The sequence below is a fragment of the Falco naumanni genome, chromosome 7 (genome assembly GCF_017639655.2).
Source record: "Falco naumanni isolate bFalNau1 chromosome 7, bFalNau1.pat, whole genome shotgun sequence".
NCBI lineage: Eukaryota > Metazoa > Chordata > Aves > Falconiformes > Falconidae > Falco > Falco naumanni.
This window is the reverse complement of record NC_054060.1, coordinates 5,538,843-5,561,503: the sequence shown is the minus strand read 5'-3', so window position 1 is coordinate 5,561,503 and position 22,661 is coordinate 5,538,843. Positions and strand designations below refer to the sequence as shown.

General features: G+C 41.5%; 3 protein-coding genes and 5 non-coding genes across 11 annotated transcripts; 1 reads left to right on the top strand and 7 right to left on the bottom strand.

The window, feature by feature from the left end:
• Nucleotides 1–1,871: 1,871 nt before the first annotated feature.
• SNAPC5 (small nuclear RNA activating complex polypeptide 5) lies at nt 1,872–3,813 on the bottom strand. 2 transcript variants are annotated; one of them, XM_040601497.1, is made up of 3 exons: nt 3,648–3,786; nt 2,952–3,038; nt 1,872–2,381 (listed from the first exon to the last, which is right to left on the bottom strand). In XM_040601497.1, the coding sequence occupies exons 1-3, from the start codon at nt 3,735–3,737 to the stop codon at nt 2,271–2,273; spliced, it is 288 nt and encodes a 95-aa protein (XP_040457431.1). In that variant the 5' UTR covers nt 3,738–3,786; the 3' UTR covers nt 1,872–2,270. The 2 variants fall into 2 exon arrangements, with proteins under 2 accessions (XP_040457431.1, XP_040457430.1); XM_040601496.1 differs by lacking the exon at nt 1,872–2,381 and adding an exon at nt 2,388–2,708 and having other exon boundaries at nt 3,648–3,813.
• Nucleotides 3,814–4,014: 201 nt separating this feature from the next.
• Nucleotides 4,015–9,966, bottom strand: RPL4 (ribosomal protein L4). The gene is made up of 10 exons (XM_040601495.1): nt 9,748–9,966; nt 8,135–8,306; nt 7,169–7,275; nt 6,591–6,729; nt 5,932–6,056; nt 5,505–5,634; nt 4,922–5,078; nt 4,675–4,758; nt 4,326–4,446; nt 4,015–4,233 (listed from the first exon to the last, which is right to left on the bottom strand). The coding sequence occupies exons 1-10, from the start codon at nt 9,748–9,750 to the stop codon at nt 4,093–4,095; spliced, it is 1,179 nt and encodes a 392-aa protein (XP_040457429.1). The 5' UTR covers nt 9,751–9,966; the 3' UTR covers nt 4,015–4,092.
• On the bottom strand, nt 5,389–5,459 carry LOC121092121. Its single transcript, XR_005829202.1, has one exon. It is a non-coding gene; the product is annotated as a small nucleolar RNA SNORD18 (small nucleolar RNA).
• LOC121092123 lies at nt 5,705–5,772 on the bottom strand. The gene has a single exon (XR_005829203.1). It is a non-coding gene; the product is annotated as a small nucleolar RNA SNORD18 (small nucleolar RNA).
• LOC121092106 lies at nt 6,795–6,894 on the bottom strand. Its single transcript, XR_005829187.1, has one exon. It is a non-coding gene; the product is annotated as a small nucleolar RNA SNORD16 (small nucleolar RNA).
• LOC121092120 lies at nt 7,356–7,427 on the bottom strand. The gene has a single exon (XR_005829201.1). It is a non-coding gene; the product is annotated as a small nucleolar RNA SNORD18 (small nucleolar RNA).
• Nucleotides 8,378–8,478, bottom strand: LOC121092107. Its single transcript, XR_005829188.1, has one exon. It is a non-coding gene; the product is annotated as a small nucleolar RNA SNORD16 (small nucleolar RNA).
• ZWILCH (zwilch kinetochore protein) lies at nt 9,940–21,701 on the top strand. Of its 3 annotated transcripts, none has more exons than XM_040601492.1 (18): nt 9,940–10,073; nt 10,498–10,549; nt 11,741–11,836; nt 11,946–12,064; nt 12,733–12,929; nt 13,420–13,499; nt 13,805–13,960; nt 14,202–14,273; nt 14,617–14,710; nt 15,564–15,619; nt 16,806–16,908; nt 17,978–18,057; nt 18,276–18,432; nt 19,447–19,475; nt 19,873–20,009; nt 20,305–20,400; nt 20,490–20,608; nt 21,299–21,701. In XM_040601492.1, the coding sequence occupies exons 4-18, from the start codon at nt 11,970–11,972 to the stop codon at nt 21,388–21,390; spliced, it is 1,563 nt and encodes a 520-aa protein (XP_040457426.1). In that variant the 5' UTR covers nt 9,940–10,073; nt 10,498–10,549; nt 11,741–11,836; nt 11,946–11,969; the 3' UTR covers nt 21,391–21,701. The 3 variants fall into 3 exon arrangements, with proteins under 3 accessions (XP_040457426.1, XP_040457424.1, XP_040457425.1); XM_040601490.1 differs by lacking the exon at nt 9,940–10,073 and adding an exon at nt 10,144–10,294; XM_040601491.1 differs by lacking the exons at nt 9,940–10,073; nt 10,498–10,549 and having other exon boundaries at nt 11,745–11,844.
• The last annotated feature ends 960 nt before the right edge of the window (nt 21,702–22,661 follow it).

Here is a 22,661-nt window from a genome sequence, read left to right as displayed (position 1 = left end):
AGCAACAGCTATGAGCAACGGACCGGGGAGAGGCAGGCGCAGCTGTGTCCTCAGCACAATGCCCTGCTCCTGTAACAGCCTTGCTGAGCAGCTCTATATAAAAAGTTCAGCTCCTTGAAAGGATGTTTCAGACAAGGAAATGGCTGAAGTTCTTTCCTAAAAGGAATCCCCATCAGTCTAGACGTGAACTTCCACTTGGCCTTGCAGTATCGAGTAGCGGAGAGGGATAGAGTAGCCCTCAACCCATCAACAGAGGAAATGACTCATTGACATAACCAAGGTTTGCTTCAGCTCCTCCTCCCTTGAATGTGACTGGTGGTAGTAGTGACACAGCTGTACAGTGCTTGATTTAATATCTGTCCTGGGTTTTATATGTGAATTACACTAACACACAAAAGAACTACACCAGTACTTTTTACTACTCTGTCAAAGAAATATGCAGTGTGTGAAAAATACGCTTTCAGAGATTTAACTCCCATTTTACTGGTCTGTTACACAGAGGGCAGTTAACTGGAACACTGCAAAGCGCTGTTACGCAGTTATACATAGTAGGACACCAGGAAAAGTACTTTATTCCAATGTGCAATAGAACTGGTCTGTTTTAATCCAAAAGACTCATTCACAGAAGGCAGCAGGAGGTATATCCATGAAAACTACTCTGGACTCTGCTAGGGACAAGTAATGTTTTTTGACAGTCAAATTTAGCCTTTGGAGCTGAAACGTGTGAAGGATGGAGAGCCTGGCTGCTGAGCTCCTTCCAAACCAGCTCTTCGCACACATGCTGTCAAAGAATTATTTGACGCTTGAAGCTGTAACATTTTCACCTTGGACTTTTGGAGGGTTTTTTTTACTCCCTGTCAGTCTTGTGAAAGCTTTGCTACATCTTTTGCACTCATGCTCTAAGCTCCTTTGTTAAGACACACAGGATTGTCAAAGAACAATTAGTCTTTAGTACAGGATCAAGCTACATTCAGTTTCTATTGCTGCAAACCGAATCTGAGCCAAATAAACAATCTCTCCTCAGACAATGGCAAGTTGAATCCAAGTCTGATCACACCCAGCATACCTGATGTTTTTCATCATTTCCTTTCCTGTTCTTGGAATACTAACACTCTTCTGAAGTTTGCTTTTATTTTCTCTGAGTGATGCCAGAGACAGCAACAGCACCTTTAGATACTAGTAAGGCAGCTGACAAAGTGGCTGAGTTAGAATATTACTTTTCTTGTTTGCTTTTTATTGGCTTAACAGTTTAGGTTTCTGTGCTTTTTTTTTTTTTTAAAAAAAAGTCTTTAAGAACTGATAAAATAACCCCCTGCACCACATGGTGTCTGTACTCTATGAGATGAAAGAAGGTATTCTCTGTCGGTAAGAGGAGCACTAGCTCATCACCTAACCATTGAAGAAATCACAGAGGAGACTTCACATCACTTTCCATTTTATAGCTAAGTTCCTAAACTACCAATAGTCCTCCTTGACGATAATTTGAAAGCAGAAGGTAGATTTCTGAAATTACTTTGAGGAAAAAAAAACCAACACTGATTTAAAAATATTAGTTCTGTATTACAAGTAACACAGAACTTAAGGGAAAGAGCAAAAGTAGAAAACCCTTCACTACTACAGTTGGGCTGAGAGTAAAGAGCACCAGTAGGTAGGAAGAGAGGCCACCTCATTACTGCAATCACAGTTGGCTTGATGGTGCAGGACCTGCTTCTCCCAGTGTAGGAACACTACCTCTCCATCACGAGTCCAGTCTTCCATGTAACAGAGAACAGAGCAGCTGAATGCCTGGAGACAATCCTGGACACATCTTTTCTCACCGTGTATCTTAAAATTCCCAGTTCAGGCAAATGAAGTTATAATATAATCATTGATTCAAGAAACCAGCCTCCACGGCCTGGTTTTATTTGTCAGCATCAGCAAATAAGAACAGACAAATTATTGCTTTTAGCATACATGTTAAATTAGTCAGACTTGATTAACAACTTCTCCCATCCACATATAAAAGACTTGGTAAACTACATTAGATTGTAAATGTGGAACAGATTATATGCTACATATTTGCGCAGCAAATTTTCCTTCTTTTAACATGTAAGCCAAGATGTGCCAAGCTTGTGACATTCATGTGCTCAAGAGTAACCTCCCTCGGCTCCAAGAGCCTGGCAGATCACACTGTTCGTACACCGGACAAAACAAAAATCCGTTAGTGATTTTACAGTTGATGAAGAAATTCCTGAGTCTGTATTAAAAACCTTCTCTCCTTTTTCCTTCTCTCAAGAATCTGATTCCTCCTCCTCTTCCTCCTCCTCCTCTTCATGATGTTTAAGACTTAGGTGTAATTCAGTTTGATTGATAGCAGCCTCATTGTCCATCTGCCCAAGAGTCTGTTGCAATAAAAAAGTTTATCTTGCAGATTATCAAAACGAGCAGCGATACTGAATGCTTCTCAAATTGCTATTAAAACTGCACAGTCACAGGGTCGTTTAGAACCTCATTGCTAGAACTGCTGCCTGCAAGAGCCCATCACACTGACAAGCACCGGTTCACAGAAGAGCTTCGCCTAGTTCAGGCTGACCGTACATTTTGTAAGTTCAGATGGAATCTGTGCCTCCACCATTGGTTGGTTTAAACAGTTGAAGAGTATCGGCACAACACTTAATGAGCGGCAAACTGAAGCTACGCCAGCAGAAAGGAGGCTTTTCTCCACCTCCCTGGAAACAACAGGCTGCTTTCAGGAATGGGAAAAGGCAAAAGCCTTGAAACATAAACCAGCACCAAACCAGACAGGTTTTGCAGCTGAGCTTTTCAGTTCACAAGCAGCATAAAGACAGTCAGTGTGAAGAACTCTAAATGCAAACCACCCACAGCAGCACCTGCAGCTGCTCACAGCGCTGGCTCTCCCCAGCGCAGGGCAGGCCAGTGCCTCGCCTTCCCCCGGCAAGGGCTGCTCTTACCGTTTGTGTCTCCTCCGCAGCAGACGAAGAGGCTGCTACGCTCTCCTCCCCGGACCTCATCATGGACTGCAGCGCCAGCTCTTCCACCTGCCAACAAGGGAACGCAGAAGCCTTTGCATTTATTTCTTGGACATTGTATTTCAAGTACTACATATTTTTTAAAAAAATTTTTTTTAATAACAGAAAGCTTTTAAATCGCGTTTCACCACTTTCCAGCTTCAATACACGGCAGGACGGTGATGACCCCGCACCAGCCGCCTTTACCGGGACACCCCAGCTGAGTGTAGCTTCGCGTGTATTTTGCCGAGGTGAAAAGCCACGGGGGTTCAGCAGCAGGCACGGCCCCCCCGAGCGCGGCAGCCGCTGGCTCACAGCGCCGGTGCTGGGCGCAGTCACCGGGGCTGGAACAGACCTTTGGGACCACGGAGCCCACCCGTTAACACGGCTCTGCCAAGGCCGCCACTAAGCCATGCCGCTAAGCGCCGCAGCCGCGCGGTTTCTAAGCGCCTGGAGGGGTGGCGGACCCCCGCGCCGCCGGTGCTCGCGGAGGCTGTACCCGCCCCGCGCCTTAGGCCCCGGCCAACAGGCAGGCGCGGCCCCGCCGCAGCCCGCGCCCCCCCTCCCCGCCTCCCGCCGCGCCGGGCCCGGCCGCCCCCGCCCCGCGTTGGGCCCCCGCCCCGGCCGGTGCCCGCGGACCTTGAGGCGGGTGAGCTGGTCGCGCAGCGCCGCCTTCACCCGCAGCAGCGTCTCCTCCTCCTTGCGCAGCTCCTGCAGGCGGCTCAGCATCCTGCGCCGCGCCCCGCCACGCCGCGGGCACCGCACCGAGCGGCGGCAGCGCCCCCTGCGGCAGGGCGGACCGCCCGCCCCCGCCCGCCGTCACGCCGCCGCCATTTGCACGTGTCCGGGCAGCGGCTGCCCCCACGTGGCCGCTTGGCGTCACGGCCCCGCTCCGGCCCCAGCGGCGCCCCGGGCAGCCCGGCACCGCCCTGCTCTTCGGTTTCCACTTGAAAACCGGCTCGAAAACGCAGGGCCGCGCCGGGAAGAACGCACAAGACGGCGGTTCCCTGCTCCAACAGCATTTATTGGCTGCAAACCCGCGGTACCGCGCTCCCAGCCCCAACGGGCGCGCAGCGCGCAGGGTTCACGCTTCAGCCTTGGCCTTGGCCGCTGGCTTGGCTGCCTTGGCAGGCTTGGCTGCCTTGGCTGGGGTCTTCGCCCTGGGCTCGGCTGGGGCCTTGGCTGCAAGCTTGGCCTTGGCTTTCTTCTCCTCCTTAAGTTTATGCTAAAAAATAAAAGAAGACAAAAAGATCATCAGCGCATAATCTGAAGCACCAAACCCTATTTCGGCTGCCCCCGGCTTCCACGCTCACTCACATTCTGCGCATGGCGCAGGATGGTGTTGCGTCGCATTGTTTTGGCGTATGGGTTCAACTTGATCATGATTCTCAGGTTCTTCAGTGGGTTCTTCTTCAGGACTCTACGGCGAATCTTCTTCCTGAGAAGAAAACAGGTGTCACCATCTTATTTCACAATTCATGTTCTGCTACATTTTCCCTGAAGTTTGGAGCACTGTAATCTCTTACTATTTAAACCCAGAAATTAAAGAAACCCCAGCTCTACCCGACGTCCCAGCGCAGAGATTGCCAAGCTCACTACAAAGCCTCAGGCGTGGCAGTTACTAAAGGGGCACAGCACTTCACATTCCTCAAGTAAGAATTCTTACTTTGGAGCACGCAGTGCCTTCTGGATTTCTTGGCTTCTCATGATTCTCCCAATGTCTGTATTGGTCATCTTGTGCATCGGCAGGCTGCGAAACAATGTCCAAAGCGTTAAGTTGGGTGATAAAAATACGGCTTGTTCAATGAAAACTGGCATTCAGGAAGAAGTACTCGTATTCATCTCACTAATATTCTGCCTCCCAACGGAAGAGCCCATGACAGCCCCGCCGCGCCCATGCTGTCCGAGCTTACTTATAGTCGCTCTTCAGCGTAGCGGCTTTGCGCCAGGTGCCGTACAGATCATCCAGCTTGCGGAAGGCACTTTCCGTCCAAATGCAGAAACGTCCAACGTGGCCCCCGGGAGCAAGTCTCAGCAGGTTCAGCTTGTTCACATTGAGAAGAGTGATTCCTGTAGGAAAACAGGCAAACCAATCCCTTTAGTTTGGGATTAAAATAAAGGAATGCAAAACCAAGCAATAAACACACGAGAAAGCCCCTGTCTGTTTAAGTGTACTTCTTAGCTTCGACATTAGTTACACCTATGTATGAAAAATTATTACATTTTAAAAATAATCATCAGCCTTTTACCAGCAACAAACTTGACAGCCTCATTTTTAACTGCTCCAAATGCAGTTTTGGGTCAGCAACGGCTGTAACATTTGTCATAAACACTCTCCATATCACCAGAACACATTCTTAGAACATATTAGCTACTTCAGCAAGTCAGAACTTCCACAAAATCATGTGTTTCAGAAACACGGACCAGTGAAGTGGAATCTCATCATTCTAGGCAGTCTCCCAACCCAAAAGCAAGCGTGTCCCAGGTTAAAATTACCTGGGATATTCCGGAAGGCTCTAATGATACCATTGTCCTCATTGTAGATGATGCAGGGCCCCCGGCGCTGGATCCGACGGCGATTCCTCATTTTACCCTTTCCGGCCCGCATACGCTGGGAGGCATAAACCTGTATAAAAATGAGATGGTGAATATTCAAAATAGCCCAAATCCCACCAGTAAGACACAGTAAAACTGCCTTAGTCAGAACTTCACAATCATCACTACGTATCTGAAACACGGACCAGTGAGAAGTTCATCATTCTTTACAGTTAAAAAAAAAAAAAAAGCATTTACAGTTTCTAGTAGTTTTGTTACCAAGGCATTTCTGGCAGCATCAAAACACACACTATTTGGAGTTCCTACTGTGACAAGGCAGAGTTGAATCACCCAGGTTTTGCTTTGAAGAACATCCCCATCAACTCACCTTTTTGATGTCATTCCAAGCTTTAAGCTTCTTAAGAAGGAGAACAGCTTCCTTGGTTTTCTTGTAACTCTCAACTTTGTCCTCAACGACCAGAGGGAGTTCTGGAATCTCCTCAATGCGGTGGCCTAGCAAGGATTTTACAAGACACCAAGTTACCCACTGATCTCGGCTGTACGCACTTCTCAGGGTTATTGTCTTGCATAGTCACAAATGATACAAAACAATAAACGGTGGAAATTAATGATCTAATATTCAGGCCTAGTAACTGCAGCAGTGACATTTTAGTGGACTCATGGGTCTGCCTCTGACAGCACTTTACGTACCCAAGTATATATTAAGCAAACCTTTGGCTTCCATGAACAGAAATCAAGCCGAACTGCTGTGCAATTCAAAATTCAATTCCTTTCCATAAACTGCACTGACAAGATTCACATCAGCAACACACACAAAAGCGCCCCAGCATCACCTAACTTCCCACATCGCATAACCGCTACCTTCCCGAGCTGTGTGTAACAGTAATACCCTGCCACCCAGGAACGGACTGCCTCTAAAAAGAATTTAGTTATCCACGAGAAATGTTTTGAGCAATCACATAGTGACTGGTACTGCCCAGGCAACGCAGAACCACCAGCAAACATTTCCAGAGACAGAATTCTCACCTTTAGACATGACTAGTGCCGGAAGAGCAGAGGCTGCCAGAGCAGAACAGATGGCGTAACGCTTTTGAGTCGTGTTCACTCTACGGTGCCAGCGTCGCCAAGTCTTGGTTGGGGCAAACATGCGGCCTCCACGACACATCTATGTATCTACAGTTAAGAACAACCTTTCTGAAGCTTCTTTTTCTAGTGAGACTCTTTAGTCCTTGCTCAGCATTAACTGTTCGTCAACCATCTGTACCAGTACACTGACAGCAGGCAACTGTCACTGAGCACAGAGTAGGACGCAAATTACGACATCATGGCAAGACAATATGCATCACATGAGATTCAAGGTATCCACCGCTCTTGCAGCATGTGGGGGAAATCAGTGACAGCTGCTGTTCATTAAAGCAAGTCTGAATTTGCATTCAGAAGGTTCTAATCACATTACAAATTTCTCAAGCCTGGTGGTCTAGATCCCTGCAGGTAGCCATTACCTCAAGTAGAAGATTCCATTTCACATTTACATACTTAAAAAATAATTTTTCTGCTCGATGAGTTCAGTGCACCCAATGCAAGCAGCAGCTATGAAAGGATACATTTCCAAAGGCACCCTGGCCAGAGCGGTGAGTTCCACCACCTCGTACTCGAGGAATACGAGCAACAGCTCTCCCAGTACCCCAAGATTCGGCACTGGTCTGATGACCTGGAACAGAAACATTTTAACTCACATAGCGACATCGCTGCAATTTTCCCAAAGTCACAGATACACTGAGTTCAAGAACACCCATCAGAACTTCCACTGTTATCATGTGTTTCAAAAACACGGACCAATGAAGTGGAATCTCATCATTTCAGCAAAACTAATCCTGATCAGGGGTAAACTAACTCTTACCACATTAAAAATGTGTTTTGGTAGAATCAGGTACATTAACACATGAACTTCTAAGCTTGATTCTCAATTTGGAGGTCCAAAGTGGCACTGCTGTCCCTAGTAAGCTAAAATGTTTACGTGAAACACCATCAGAAACAAACTTGATAATGCATGTTCCTAGCACAAATTTATTGGGAAGCAAAAGCTCTCTGCACCTGCAAGCTTTTGAAGCAACTCTTTTTATTTATGCCCATTTGCACAGGTTTCTTCTTGGCAAATGCCTCAGCGAAGTGCCATGTGGTCAACCCGGAGCAGGGATTATAAAGCACTATTTTTCATCACAGTTTTGTGCCTGATCAATGCTTTCAGACATTTTCTGTTCTTCTTGCAAAGAATGTAGATTCCACTCAAGGAGCTAGGCACCACAGCACTCCTGGTAACAACATTTCAGATAAAAGCCCAGATGCATCAAGAACTTACATCACCATGCTGTTCCCCAGAATATTACAAAAATTTCATACAATTTTAAATGAGATCGAATAACCAGAAGAGTTGCCTCTCCTTCTATACAGAACCCCACTGAACAGAGCTTCTCTTATTTCAGTTCTAAATTAGTTTCAATTTTAGCTCACCTACATTAAAGTCAAAGGTTAACACAAGCATTTCTTTCCATTTTGTGGTCTAGCCATACCTGCAAGTTCACTGACAGCATAGGGCTGCCGGTTGTTCTTGCGCAAATTGGTGTGAACGAAGTTCACAACATCGGGGCGAATGGGAGCCTTGAACACAGCAGGCAAGGTGACATTTTTGCCTGATGCTTCCCCCTTCTCAGAGTAGACTGATATCAACGGTCGAGCGCAAGCCTGAAAAAGAAAAAAACCCAGCTCTGAAGCACAAGTAAGGTCAATTGTTAGCACTCAGTTTCATCAAATATTGCTCAGAACGAAGGGGTCTTCAGTTCAACAGTGCCAGCATGCTGACAGCAGGCAACTGTCACTGAACACTGGATAAGACGCAAATTACATCATCATAGCAATAATTTTCACTTAAAATCGTACTCCACAGCACAATCCACATTCAGAAAACTGTACCTGAAGTTTGAAATTCAATCGATTTCCAAGTCATTTGAGCAAAACTAACCTAGAAGTGAAACTCTGGGCTCTTTAGAAACACCTTCTAAATTACTTCCCTTCTACCATTTAAAGAGCCTATATAAAATCCACCTGTGTTTATCCAGTTCACCAAAAGCTTGTTATTTAGATTGTGTTTAACATTTGAAACGCTGCAGCGACTTCTCCAATATAGACTACAAGCAACCAAACTTAGCATCAGACTGAAGTTTGTAAGACTGTAAAGTCTGGGCACTCTGAACAATCCCTGATGCCTCAAAATTTGAGATGAAAAATTTAACTGCTAGCAGTACCAGCTTCCCTTCCAAAAGCTGAAGAGATGTCCAATAATCGCCTGCTGGTACGACCAACACCCTTTAAAAAATAATCTTTTAGCATTATACTGTATTTGTTATTAATTAATAACTCGTGGCAATAGCACAGGCAAAGCATCTTCCTTCCCCTTCCCATCCACAATCCATTTTAGAGGTATTAAAAATACTACATGACTCAGAACTAACCACCTAACAGCAAAGTACTATCTGTGTATCCAATACTGGTTACTAGCAAGGCACCGACTGCTGCAGTTAGTGTGGAGACCCCAACGCAAGAAAAAAACTTGATCAGGGTGAAGGAACCATATCAAAACCTCAGTTGTACTGGTAAGATACGTTGTTCATTTGCGACCTGGTTCCAGACCAAGGCCTCTAAAAGCCTGTTTCGGAACAACAAAAAAAGGTTAAAATAAACAGAAGGGGTTTTACAGAAATCACTCTTTTTCACTCTACATGGGTGCAAAGCATCTGTTTGGCTTTGCTTTAGAGAAACACGTGAGCAAAATAAAAAAGCCCTGCCAGGAGGTGACGCGGGCCCCACGTCCCACGCTGCCCGAGGACAGCGTGACTTCTAACGTCCCGAGCCGAGCTCTCGGCCGCGACCCCCGCCGCGGCCCGCCCCGGCCCCTCTCCAGCCCGCCGGCCGGCCCGGCCTCCCCACACCGCTCCACGCGGCAGGCCCAGCGCTGACGGCTCCAAAATGGCGGCCGGCCGGCCGCCCCACGCCCCCAGCCCTCGGGCCGCCCGCGGCACGGCTCTGCTCGCCGGCACGGCCTGCCTCCCACCAGCCCCGACCCGCCACCCGGCCCGGCCCGGCCCAGCCCCCCCGGCCCGCCGCGCTCCCGCGGCCCGCGCCTCACCATGGTGGCGGCGGCGGAGCCTCTCGTGCTGCCGCCCGTCCCCGCCGCAGCCCCGACCGGAAAAGGAAGGACTCGTGCCTCTCGCCTCAGATGAGCGATGTCCTTCCGCACCCTGCCCGCCGCCTTCTGCCGCGCTGGCCGGTCGGCTCCGGACCCCGGCCTTAGGCCGAGCCCCTCCGGCTGCGCCGCGCCGCGCGGTGCCCAGCTCTCTCCCTCCCGGCCCCTCTGTCGCTCTCAGTCGCCTCCCAAACCGGGGAACTCCTTTCTGGCGGAGGGATTCAACGTTGCGAGTCACTCAGTCTCACAGAAATTATAACATTTTTGAGGTAATTTTTTTCTTTTTCCTCCACGAGGAGGCGTGCGGAGAGAATAAATACAAATAAAAATTTCTCCTAGGAGAGTAAAGAATAATTATTTTGTCTCCGTCGGGCACCCGCCCCGGATGTAGGGGCGGGGGGCGGGCGAGGCGCGCAGTTCAGTTGCGGCGGGCGGCGATGGCGGCGGGGCGGTGGCGGGCGGCTGCCGCGCTGTACGGGCAGCTGCGCCGGTGGGTCCGGGCCCGCCGCGGGGTGGCGGCTGCCGTGACGCTGAGGGGGCTGGCTTGGGGCAGCGGTGCCCCGGCGTGTGGGGAAGCTGCCGAGGCACAGATTCTGGATCTGCGGTGGTGTAGTTTACGCAATTAAGCTTAGTGCTTAATGAGGAATGCAGAGGAAAAGATATTATGTACGTTAACGTTTTATTTTCTTTTAGAATATATGAAGAAGCGGGGAGAAGCACCCTTGAACATCCGTATCTCTTCGAGGTAAGTATATCTGTGAAAATACAGTCACGTAACCTGTGTGTGTGTGTTTAAAATGCGCAGCCATTGACCGACAGCTGAATTATGTGTGGGGATATCGCATAAAAAAGAATATTTACCTCAGCAACACCTCTTTGGGTCTGCCTCTGCCTCAGGAGGGGGAAGGAGACCCGGTGCCAGAGTGCCGCCCTCCCGGGGCCGGCACCAGCCTGCACCTCCCTGCTCATTCCCGACTTCCACCTGATATTTTTGGCACCTGTAAACAGTTATCTTGTTTGTAACTGTTGTGATGATCAGGTACACCAGCGAGTGTGGGGCTGCGGCGGGCGGCTGCTGGTGGGAGCGGAACGAGCTGCTGCAGCCCCTGCGCGGCTGTGGCCTGCACTCGGGGCGGGGGGGAGCTTTGTGCTTCACTTGCAGCTCTGGTGGCACGCTTTTTGTCTAAGTACTTTTATGAGGGGTAAGATAACTGTATGAGAACAGCGGTTGCTTCAAGTGGCTTTTGGAACATAGGAATGGCGGGAAAATCTCTAATGCTATTTAGTTGTGTTAATCTTGGGATTTGTGTAGGTTTGATAATAGCTTGGAAATAAAATCAAGTGATTGTTTAATTGTACAGTAATGTGAAAAACAGACTAGATGTGAGGGATCAAGCATCAATACTTCTCTGTGTGCATGGGAAAACCTAAGATTGATATCCCTTCGTTCTCGCAAACAGGCTTGATTTATTTAACGTCTCCAAACAGTGCTTAGAGCTCTCATGAGACATTCAGAGAAATGATCAATTGATACTTAATGTTACTTTAAACGAGCAATCTCCATCTCAAGGATATCTGTTGACTGCAGTCGCTACTTGACAGCAATGATCCCTCACGTCTCGGATTATCTGAAGTTTTGTGCGTCAAACCAAACCTCAGTTTCTCAAAGAATCAAACTGTTAAAGATTAAATTTTTTGTGTTGGTTAGTTGAAAGCTGTTGCATTTTCAGTTGATTTGATTCCACCTCTGGCATGCAGCAACTGTGTTCTCCTGAAGTAAGAAAGCCTTATGAGTTACGAGTGGTTACAGTAGGGTTGGGAAATGGTTTGTGGAATTAGTTACTAATTTTGCAATTTCTGGTGTAAAAAAATGCTGAAATGGAGCATTTGTATGTAGTGTATTAAAAAGTTTTTGCTTTTGGGTTTTTTTTTTCAGACTGATGTAGAGATCTGTTTGATTGGTGGTAGTCACAAAAGTCCCATCAGAGGATTTTGGAACGGAAAAAGTACGATATATATTTTGCAGAAAGCAGTAAGTGTGTATGTTGTTAATTTTTTTTCGTGTAAACTAGACTTTTGAATTCCCATCAAATATTTTCACATACCTTGCACTTTTTGACTTACCTATGCATTTTGCTTAGAGACACAATGAAGAAGGTGACCCAATGGAAAAATCAAAAACTGATCATGCTATTTATGCTTCTGAGCTTTCACCAAAGGAGAGTTCTGGGCCAGTGGCTCTTTCTGTCAGCAGAGCAAAGTAAGTGTCAAAGGTCTTCCTCCCCTTTTGATGTAGTTTTCTTCTGCAACTTTTGTTTCTCGTGCTAATATTGAGAATCTGTATTATTTCTAGACCCCCCAAATTAAATTACTAATTATTTTAGGGAATAGATACTTTTCATCCTGCAAAATGGTCTCCCCTGGCTAAAAGTATTCCTAACAAAGTAGCTAAAGTCAAGGTACTGGAAAAGTGCTTGTGAGCTGTCCCATTAGGTTAATGGGACTGTCTGGGTGTAGGCGAGCAAAGAAAGCTTACTAAGACTTCAGTGCTTGTTTTTGTAAAGCTTCTGTTAAAAAAATAAATAAATAAAGCTGATTGGGATCTTTGGCTCTTAATAAAATATCAAGGCATGGTACCAAAACATGGTGACTAGTTTGCTTAAGTACCTTATCCTTTTAACATGCTTAAAATGTAAGTTTAAATTATAACTTCAGAATCTTCAGTGTAGATTAAAATATTATATTAAATATATTCTCAGTTATGATATTTTTTTTCCTCCTTTGTGACTTCAGAGGATTATAATACTGCATTCTTTTTGTGAAATGATTTGATGTCTGCTAATGAAGCATAGTAGATAGGAGTCAAGGAATAGATTTAGCTATACTTGCTGGCATCTTTATATATTTTTTCTCTGTTCATATTTCTAGGCAGTTGATTTCATTATATACAATGGCACAAAATCCAAATATGACGCACTTGCAGATAGGTGAACTGGTTGTGCTCCCTCCCCTCTGGATAAGGTGTGATGGTTCTGATCCTGAACATACTTGTTGGCTTGGAGCTGAACCTCTGAAAGCTGGAAACAAAATCACAGGGATCAATCTGTATATGGTTACATGTGATAGTAAGTTTATAATGTTACACATACAATTACATAAGGAAGGATTAAAAATGTAGGAATGTTGATGTAGCGGTGCTATGTTTGTCCTTTGTGTGATGTTGGCTTGGTACTACTCTATCGTCCTTTTTTAAAAAAAACAGGGGGGTAGGAAAGAAAGATAGAGAAAAGAAAAGATGTTTTTAACATGGTGTGTGGTGGAGATAACTTTTTAACATAATGCAATAGTAACTGCAGGATGCCTTCACTCAGGTGCAGTAACTTAGCAAACTTAAATTGCTGCCATTCAACTTCTTACACAAGCAGACTCTTATAGAACATTTATATGTTAACACCAGCTCTTACTAACAATAGGACAAATGCAAGAAGAATGCCTGCTTTCTAAAAAGCAACGCAAGTTGTACTTGCCTGAAAGGAGTATTTGAGAATTAATTTTAAGCACCAAACTTGAATTGTGTCAAATGTTCTTTTGATTCTTACTTTTTTCCTTTCCTAGGTCCTACATCTAATAAAACCAATTTTGCAAACCTGGAAGAGCTCAAAATGGCACATAAAATGACCCATCACACATCTAATGTAGGTTTTTACAGTCTGTCATGTCTCCAATCTAAGTTTCAAAACTCTGCGTTTGGGTATATGATACTGGTTTTGGGAAGCTTTATAGATCTATTTAGAAACTCACTTTCGTATGATTCTAGAGTATAATAGTTTGAAGTATCTTTTGAACTCCCTATGTTGTAATGCATTTGTCGGATACTAGCCCTTTTTGTGTGTGTGCTTGAAATGCTTTTAAAATTATTTTGCATGCGTACAAAATGACGTTGTGGTGGTTTGGGCATTTTTTGGTGGTTTTTTAAATTTATTTAATCTGTTCCTTTTAGGTGATGACAAAAGGTTTTGTTCAGTATGAACTTAGTAGAGGTGCTGCAGTAGGGGACACAATTGTACGATATGAAAGGAATATATATGTTGATATTACCTGGAATCCTATAGATAAGATTCTGCAGACACCCCCGCTAATTTCAGCTGCCACACTGGTAAGTCAAGAAGGAAAAAGCAAACAAACCCAAACTCTTTCCATGGCTTACATCATGAGTAGTGTAAAGGATAGAAAGTAAGTTTGACTCCTGATATTTGTGTTTATTATTCTTTATGTAAGCAACACAATGTATTCTTAAGCTAATTCATAAATTATGCTAATGAGAGTTTTACTAATGAAGATTTTAGGACTCTTGCTTTTGAAAGTTTGAAACTGACACAAACTTCTGGAACTTTCAGAATATTGCACTGGAGTCCGGGGACCCCCGAAGTCCTGTATATCAGCTATATAAGGAACTGCAGTTTCTTCTTGTAAGTATAAGTGAGAAATTCCAATTTCAGATTTACATGGAATCGTGATATATTTTTTTGGTGTTAATTTACTTTATTTAAAACTTTATCAGATGTTTCAAAGATAACTTTAGGCTTTTATTTTAGAATAAACTTTGAGTTCAATTTTAGGAATCTTGAAGACAAAGAGGACAACTCATGAACACCAAAGCCAGGAAATTCAAGAAGTTTCTAAATTGATGGTTAGCTGTACAGAGAGAGTTGTATGATCCTTGGAGAAGTTAACTACATCTTGAAGTATGACACATGTGGAACCTCAAACAAGAACTGATTTGTGTTATTTTGATTTTCATGCTGCCTTTAGGCTTTGGCCGAGGGTTTGAAGACAGGTGTGACTGAGTGGCCTCAGCCCTTACAGTCCGATTCAGCTGTCAAACTGGTACAGGAATTTCTGACTGGTAATTGCTGCTTGTTACATGGGGGGATGTCACATTTCATAGAAATAAAAAGGAAGTTCCACATACAGTTTTTAAAGTATTAGAATTAGACATGTTAATTTCTATGCTATAACCACCTACACAAAGTAGTTAAATAGGTAAGTACATCTCTGTCATTTTTCTTTGTCCTAATATCTTTTATAAAAGTAGTAATTCTTTATAAAATGACACAATTATCTTTAAAAAGCAATTGAGAGATTTCTGGATGCATCTTTCAAGTTTATCTGGCACACATATGAACTTCTAAATGTGCTAAGTGTCCCTTTGCTGGTGGAAAACAATACTTTGATGAGATCTTAAAATGAAGTGAATTCCTTCTGAATACTGTTGTGAACAATATGTGTATTGTCAGAAGATTAAGATACTAGAACACAAGTCTAAAAAGAGAATCATATGTAGGAATGCACCAAGAGATTTTCAAATACAACTGTAAATTTTTTTAGTATGTGGATGAAATTTCGGCAAAAGATACAACAGGCTAAAACTCTGACAAATACATATGGAAGAAAACCAGAGACACTTATTAGACCACTTACTACCCCTTCTTGCTTCCACACTGGAATGTAACAAGTTAATACTTAGAATTTAGTAAAGGTATATGGGGAAAATCTATAGCTTATAATAAAAAATATTTAAGAAATTATCTTTTCAGACTCTATTCTTACCCAGTAAAACCAATTCTGAAGTGGATAAATTTGTCTATTAGCCATCCAGTCAGTGTATTTGTTAATTATGATGTGTCTGGGGATTTATACAATGGGTTTGATGGTATTTTTTTTTCATAATGATGAAATTTATTTTTGTTGTCTGCTAGATCTAAAGAAGAAGCTGGATGGATGTTGTATATCTGGGAACAAGAATGAAACGGAGGTATATGCAATTTCCTACCGATTACTGTGTTAGCTTGTTTCCCTTATAACTGTAATTGTTTCATATTTTGACTGTCTTGTATATTATTTAGGTATATATACAAATAGACAAAGATGTAAAGAAAGAAAGATCTCTTGCTTTCTGTTTCTGCTGTGTAAAAATAATGGAAGAAGGCCTTACGGCAAAATTAGGAATTCCGTAGCTATTCTCTAATAGAAAGTCCACGTAATTTTTACCTTCAGAAAACCTCCCCCCCCTTTTTTTTTTTTTATCTGAATGATCTACCAATGCCTATTATTCTTACTTTTTATATAACTTAGTGGCGTGGAGCCGTTTTGATTTGCTTCATTCCCCTGCTTTTTTGCTACCAAAAGCTTGCAAATTGAACTGTTTATGTCAGCTGCAATCACGCACCATTGTCTGTCATCACCTAAAGCTATCAGTCTCCTGATGTCCTAGTTTCTTTCAGGAGTTCTGATCTTTACACTATTCCGTTCTATCGCTAATTTGCTTTTCTTGCCTAATTTAATGATTTGGGGCCAATTTAATAGTATCAATTGGATATGTGCTCTATTTATCTAAAGCCATATGATATTCTAAAGCAATGGACAAATACAAATTAGAAAAATGTCTTCAGCTATATTAAGACTCTATTTCCCTTTCAGTCTACGAGGAAAGCTTTTGAGTCTTTTTGCTATTGAGAGGGAAGTTGCGTTTTGTTGATAAGCTAAAAATACAGTGATTTCTGTATCAGCTAAACCAGAAGGATTTAGGATCAGGGTAACAGGAAGATAGTCTTGTGTTCTGAGAATTTTGGCGTCCCAGAGCACTGTGTGTCATGCTATTGTAAGGCAAAAAGGACCATCCTGAGCTAAGCAGTTGGGTTTTGCTAGGCAGTCTGGTCGAGCTTTACTTGGCTATGATTGAAAGTCTTTCTGATAGCAGGCTTCACTTCCTGGTCCAAAGCTAGCAGTGATCCAGTGTGATCATTCTGAAGAGGATTAGTCTCATGTTTAAATAAAAATATGCTTCCAAATTACTGTGCGCTAGTGGTTTCTGTGTGGTAGTTTCCCTGGAAAAGGAGAAAAATTAGTGATGTACCCAGTTTTGATCTCTGGAGAAAATTTGAATTCATAAGGTCTTTGAATCTTAGGCATCCTTTTTTACTTAAGACAAATACTTTCAGAAAATCAAATGTGACACAGCTGCAGTGGACAGTTCAATAAAATCAGTCTTCAGTGAGCGAGAAGACCTGGATTTTGCTGAACAATTATGGTGCAAAATGAGAAGTAAGTGTATTGTGGGGTTTTGCCTCATATGTTTTACTTTAATTCTTCTGTTCTGTGTATCTACTATACTGTACTGCTTTCACTGTGAAATGAATATAAATTTCTCTGAGTTTTAAGGACTGGTCAGCTCTTCAGAAAATTATCAACAGGCTTTTTCTAAAAGAGCTAGTTTTAGAATTGTAAGATGATATACTTCCTTACAACATATAAAGGTAGACCAGCATCTAGCAGGGGATACTATATTTCATTTTATTGTAAAAGGTAATGTAGTACTCATCTGCTCTAAGACTGAAAACTTTATCAAATGTTTGTGTTTCTAGATCTGAAGGACGATTTTTAAGTTGATAAAGCTGGACAGAACCTTTATAATTTTTGTAATAACTCTCACAATCCTTCAGTAAAATATATTTTTATGACTTTATTTTCAGATTGCTAATTAACTTTTGTTAAGCTGTTCCAGAATTTGGAACAACTTCTTTCTGTTTGAGGGGTGGAGTTATGCAACTTTTAAATCCCTTGCATTTCTACTAGTGTGACCACTGTTGTGTTTAGCTGTAGATAGCTACAATTGTTTTTTCGTTTTCTTTTAGTTGTAGATAGCGAAAATGTACTGTGATTGCAGCAGTGTGTCCTGCATAAAGGCAGTGTTAGCTGCACAATGTTGAAGGTTTTTTTCTTGCTTAGGAAGCAGTTAGTTGGATAAATGGACACTAATAGTTCATATTCTAGATAGATGTTCAGTTAAATTTATGAAATGTGCCGAGCTTCAATGTATATAGAAAGAATGTAGCCAAAATGTGTTACATGACAATCTGCTTCTGCCCTGTGCTGTTCTTCAACAGTCAAGTGCAGTTCAGTGGTCTTTTGATCATTGTTTCTTTAGAGTAACCCTTTTTACAATCATGATATGAAAAACTTAACAAAAAGCAGTGCAATCTCTCATTTCAGCTATCGCTCTTTAAATGAGGGGGTTTGTTCTTGCAAGTATGTGTTGCCCTATTGTTACTGACTTAACAGCTAGACAGAGAGCCTGGACTGATAAATAAAATACTGCATCTTTTTTCTTAAGGTGTCAGTTCCTATCAAGAGTTGATAGATTGTTTCACACTGATCATAAAATCCCTGGAACATGGTGAGATACAGCCGTGGGTACGTATTTGTACTTCACAATATATGTTAAAATTTTGAGTTGTTTGAAGTAGAATATAGCTTGTCACTTAACTGCTCCTCGTTTCTGTGTTTATTGTTTTGTAAATAACTCTCACATATCAGAGTTTGCCTCGGTTTCCGTGGTGTTGTACTTCTAAACAATGTTTATGATGTTTTGTACACAGTTAACACCACAAGAAAACTTTTCTAATTTTTAGATTCATCAAGGGAGTAGCAGTTTGCTAAGTAAATTGATTCAGCAGTCTTATCATGGAAAGATGGAGGTCATTTCCCTCAATGGCATCACCCCAGTTCAAATGCTCCTGGAGATTGGTTTGGATAAGGTGAAGAAGGATTATGTCAATTTTTTCGTCGGTAAGCCTGATAGCTGTTACCTTTTCTTTCAAATCTCTAATCATGTTATTTCATGCAGGAAACAATGAAGGTTTTGGTAACCTTGATCTCACTTCTGCTCCCATCTGCTGAAGTGCTGTTTCCAGCCTCCTTAGTAATTATACTTCTAAGTTGTATATAGTTTTGAAATTAAAAAAAATTACTTTTGTTGAATTACTTTGTTTCAAAATAACTATAGCTTGCATAACAGTATTTCTTTTTCAATTTGAAAAAACCTTTAAGTTGACCTTCAGATAAAATAAATATCAGATTTATATAACTGTGGATTGTTTTGTTTCCTTATCTGTTTGCTGTAGGTGAAAAAATAGCACTCTCGTTCTTTCTGTCTTTTCCTTTATGGTCTACATGGGTTAAAAGGAAATGAGGCGAGGGTATTTATTTGTAATAGCTGTGTCTGTACAGTCTGTAGTATTTAGAATGATATTTTTAATTATTCTTACATATATAATATTGGAAACAAAAGCTAGGGTGGAAAGCTTTTTGTAAATTACATGTCTTTTCTCTTGAAAACATGGCTTTGTTTTCAGTGTTACAGCTTTCATATTATTATTTTTTTGAATCTGTGCGAGGGGTTTGTGGTTTATCATTGTTGTTACCTGCATCACTTGTCTCTTCATGTCTTCATTTCTTTTTTGCTTTTCATCCTGTTTTCATTCTTGGTTTCATTTGCTTTTTTATTTTCACTATTTGTAAATCTATGTCCCAAGGAGGGTGGTTGTCTCCAAGTATGTGGTGGGTTTCTTCATTGCGCAGCCTTGGTGGTAAATAAAATAATGCCTATACAGCCATGCCACTTTACAGGTGTTTTCTTGTTTTGATTGAGTAATCATGTCAATAAATTGTATCACAGTCCTAGTGACATTGTGCTTTTCTTTGGTAGAATTCCCTGTTTGATTACCTGAAAGTTGCTTATATTTCATCTGATGCTATATAGTAAATTTTAATATTTTCCCCCTGCCCCTGTTCATTTTACAGGCCAGGAACTTGCAACATTAACCTACTTGGTGAGATGCTTTATTTTTATTTTTTTTTAACTCTGAAAGTAGTATAAAGTAGAGCACACCTAGCTGATGGTGGGATGCGAGTCATATCATTCCTATAAGCTGAGAAACTGAATTGCAAATCGTAAGGATGAAACAATATACTGCAGAAATGTCATTATGTTGTTGCCTTATTTGTATATTGTTTCCTGGGTATCTGGTATGGGTCATTGTCAGGCAAGGCAGTGAACCTTTGCCTGTACTTTGATAGCATGGAACTTTGTTCTGAGTTTGCTGGGCCATTCTTAAAATTCGAGCTTCTCAAAAGAAACAGGAAAATTATTTCAGTATGCTGAGGATGTGTTGTGTGTCTGTAGAAATTGAGTGTCCAGTTAAGAGCAGAAGCTGTTTGCTGTTGCAGGATTACTTCATTTCCACATCAGTTGATCTACAAGAACAAGTTCATCGTGTTCAAAAGCTTCACCATATGCTGGAAATAATGCTCAGCTGTACAGTCTTACTTGAGTTTAAACATGAGAACCTCTTCCCTTTGACACAGTAATTATTGCTTTTTTACTTCTTGCTCTTTAAATGACAAAACCAAATAGATTCTTTTTGACAGTTGTAAAGAAACTCTCTTATAAAAAAAAAATAAGCAGCCCTGCTTAATGTTGATGATAATGAGACTGGAGAAGCAGCAATTATATCTTCCTGCTAAATTTTGCTCTGTGACTAAAATCTGTAAACCAAAGGAAATCCTGAAATCAGAGAGTATAGCTAATTTTGCACAAGGTTTATGCAGTGTTGCACAGATGTTTCTCCAACGAAAGTAACTAGTTGATATCTGTTCTAGAATTTGCATAAAGTATTATAAGGAAAACCCTCTGAATGAGAAACATGTATTTCAACTGCCGATCAGACCAGCTCTTGTCAAGAAATTCTATCGCAAGTAAGAGAAACTTCAATGTTTGTAGCATTAAAATTCAGGTGTGACAGAATACATGACTGAGTTTTGACATTTTTTGATTATTCTCTCAGTGATCAACCAGAAGTATGGAAGGTGGACATAAGTAGTGGGCATGGACTGCAGAAGGTTAGAACAACATGGCAAGTTAGTACTAATCCTCCAGCTGAACATAAGCTATCAAACAATACAGGTGAGGAATATTTGTAGTGAAATGAAATAGTGAAAGTACATGCTTCAAATAAATTCATTTTTTATACTGGGTTTTGGTGGGTCTAAATGTTTTTGTACTTACACTTTTCAGCAAAAGAGAAATGATGTTTTGCCTTTTAACAAAAGGCTGAGATGGTATTTAGAGACTAAAAAATTTTCAGAAAGTGGTGACTTTCTGCCTTCTCACCTTTGCTGAGTTGTTTTTAACGTTAAAATGTTGGAATAGTTCCAAATACAATATGATTAAGCATTCTTTATGCTGACTTACAGCTTATTTCTAAAATCTTTGCCAGTGTATCTGAGAATGGGTTTGAAGAGAAATTTACCTGGTTTTGAATGCTGGTCTCTAGTCAGAGAAGCAAGCAGGTGTTAAAGAGAGAAGCCATGCCTTGCTGCAATCAAATGTAGAACAAGTGAAAAAGCATGAGAAGGGGGAAGAATTAAACATATAGACTGGTATAGAAATAATTTGCCTTTTTGAGGTGAGGTTTGATACAGGGTAATGCTTTAGTAAAGCTTTCCTGTCATTCTTAGTTTTTGTAATGAAGTGCTACTTACAGTAAACCTGAAGTTTTGAAACCAGTTCTTGAAGCTGCTGTGTGAACTAATCACTGCAATTTCTCTTTCTAAGAAGAGTGGCTCATCATATCTTTTCCTTTTGTCTATGCAGGTCTCTTTTCTGATTCCACGGTTAAAGAAAGCAGCGAAGAAAAAATGTATTTTATTACAATGGCTAAGTGCAGTCAGGTGCATTTCACATAATGCATGTTACTCTGCAGGCAGGCACTTGAAAGGTACAGTAAAGGGGAAGGTTCAGTATTGTCTGTGTCCCAACAGTATATTTAGAAACACCCTGTGACTGGAAGAGCAATGTATCTTTTAAAAAAAGAGTTACTTGCTTTAGTATGCTTGAAGTGTAACATACATAGCCATAGTTCATCCGTACGCACCTAGTTTGTTTATAAAGGTTGTGCAATTATAACTGTACAGTATAATTATCCTGAAAATACAGTAGATATTTTTGTTCATATATTTACAATCATTCAATAAAGTTCTGCACTTTGGGGTTTAAAGTTTTATTTTTATTCATTAAGAATGCAATCAGACACTGTTCAAAGTGTGAATTATCTTAACAAAACAAGCAATATTGTCATGTTTTCCTGGTGTCAAGTGACATTTCATCATCCAGATATATTTGGGAAGTGTTCGTGCAGGGCATTTTGAACTTCTTACAGTTTGATTTTCTTTGTCCTTGTATTTATATTTTGGAGTATTCTTGGATATACTTCTCTTTCCTCTTCAAATTAATTTTTTTCCTTCATGCAAAGTAATTATTTTAGAAATGTTGTCTTTGTATACTTTTGCATCATTTTTTGGAAAACAAAAGTCAGTATAAGTGGCCAGGCATAATCATTTTAATACATGGGGATGAGAGCTGTGTATGTTCTTATGTTGATTAGATAGCGTATGTAACATTTTGGTGGTGTAATTCTAAACAATTACATAGTTCATTATATGCTGATGAAATAATTGGAGACAGATATGTTTTGTGTAAAAGAAACTATTCTTGATAAGAATAAGGAAAATGCCAATATTGGTGCTTTTAAAAAACTGTAAATTTATATAATTTCTGGTTTCTCGTCAGTGTATCTTATTTCTTATCCCTTTCCTAGTATTATATCTTAATATCAGTTTAGTAGTTAGCCTTTGAAGAGAAGCTAAGAACAAGTTCCTTTCTTGGATTTATGTGCTGCTGCTCTGCATTCAGTATATGCACATGCAGTGTGAAAATACAGTGCAAGCTAAATAGGAAACTTGGTGGTTTGCTTTAGAGAAATAATTGCAAGCACAACAGAAGGACAGATATAGCCAGATGGCCATGTTCTGGAATAATTTTTTTATAATCATGTACTTAACTTGTTCCTACCCGCAGCAGAAGTGAATTTGAGGGGACTATTACTTTTGGAAGGGCTTGGATTACTTATAATACACTTCTGTCTGTAATATATTATAAAGTCGTATGAGGTAAACCT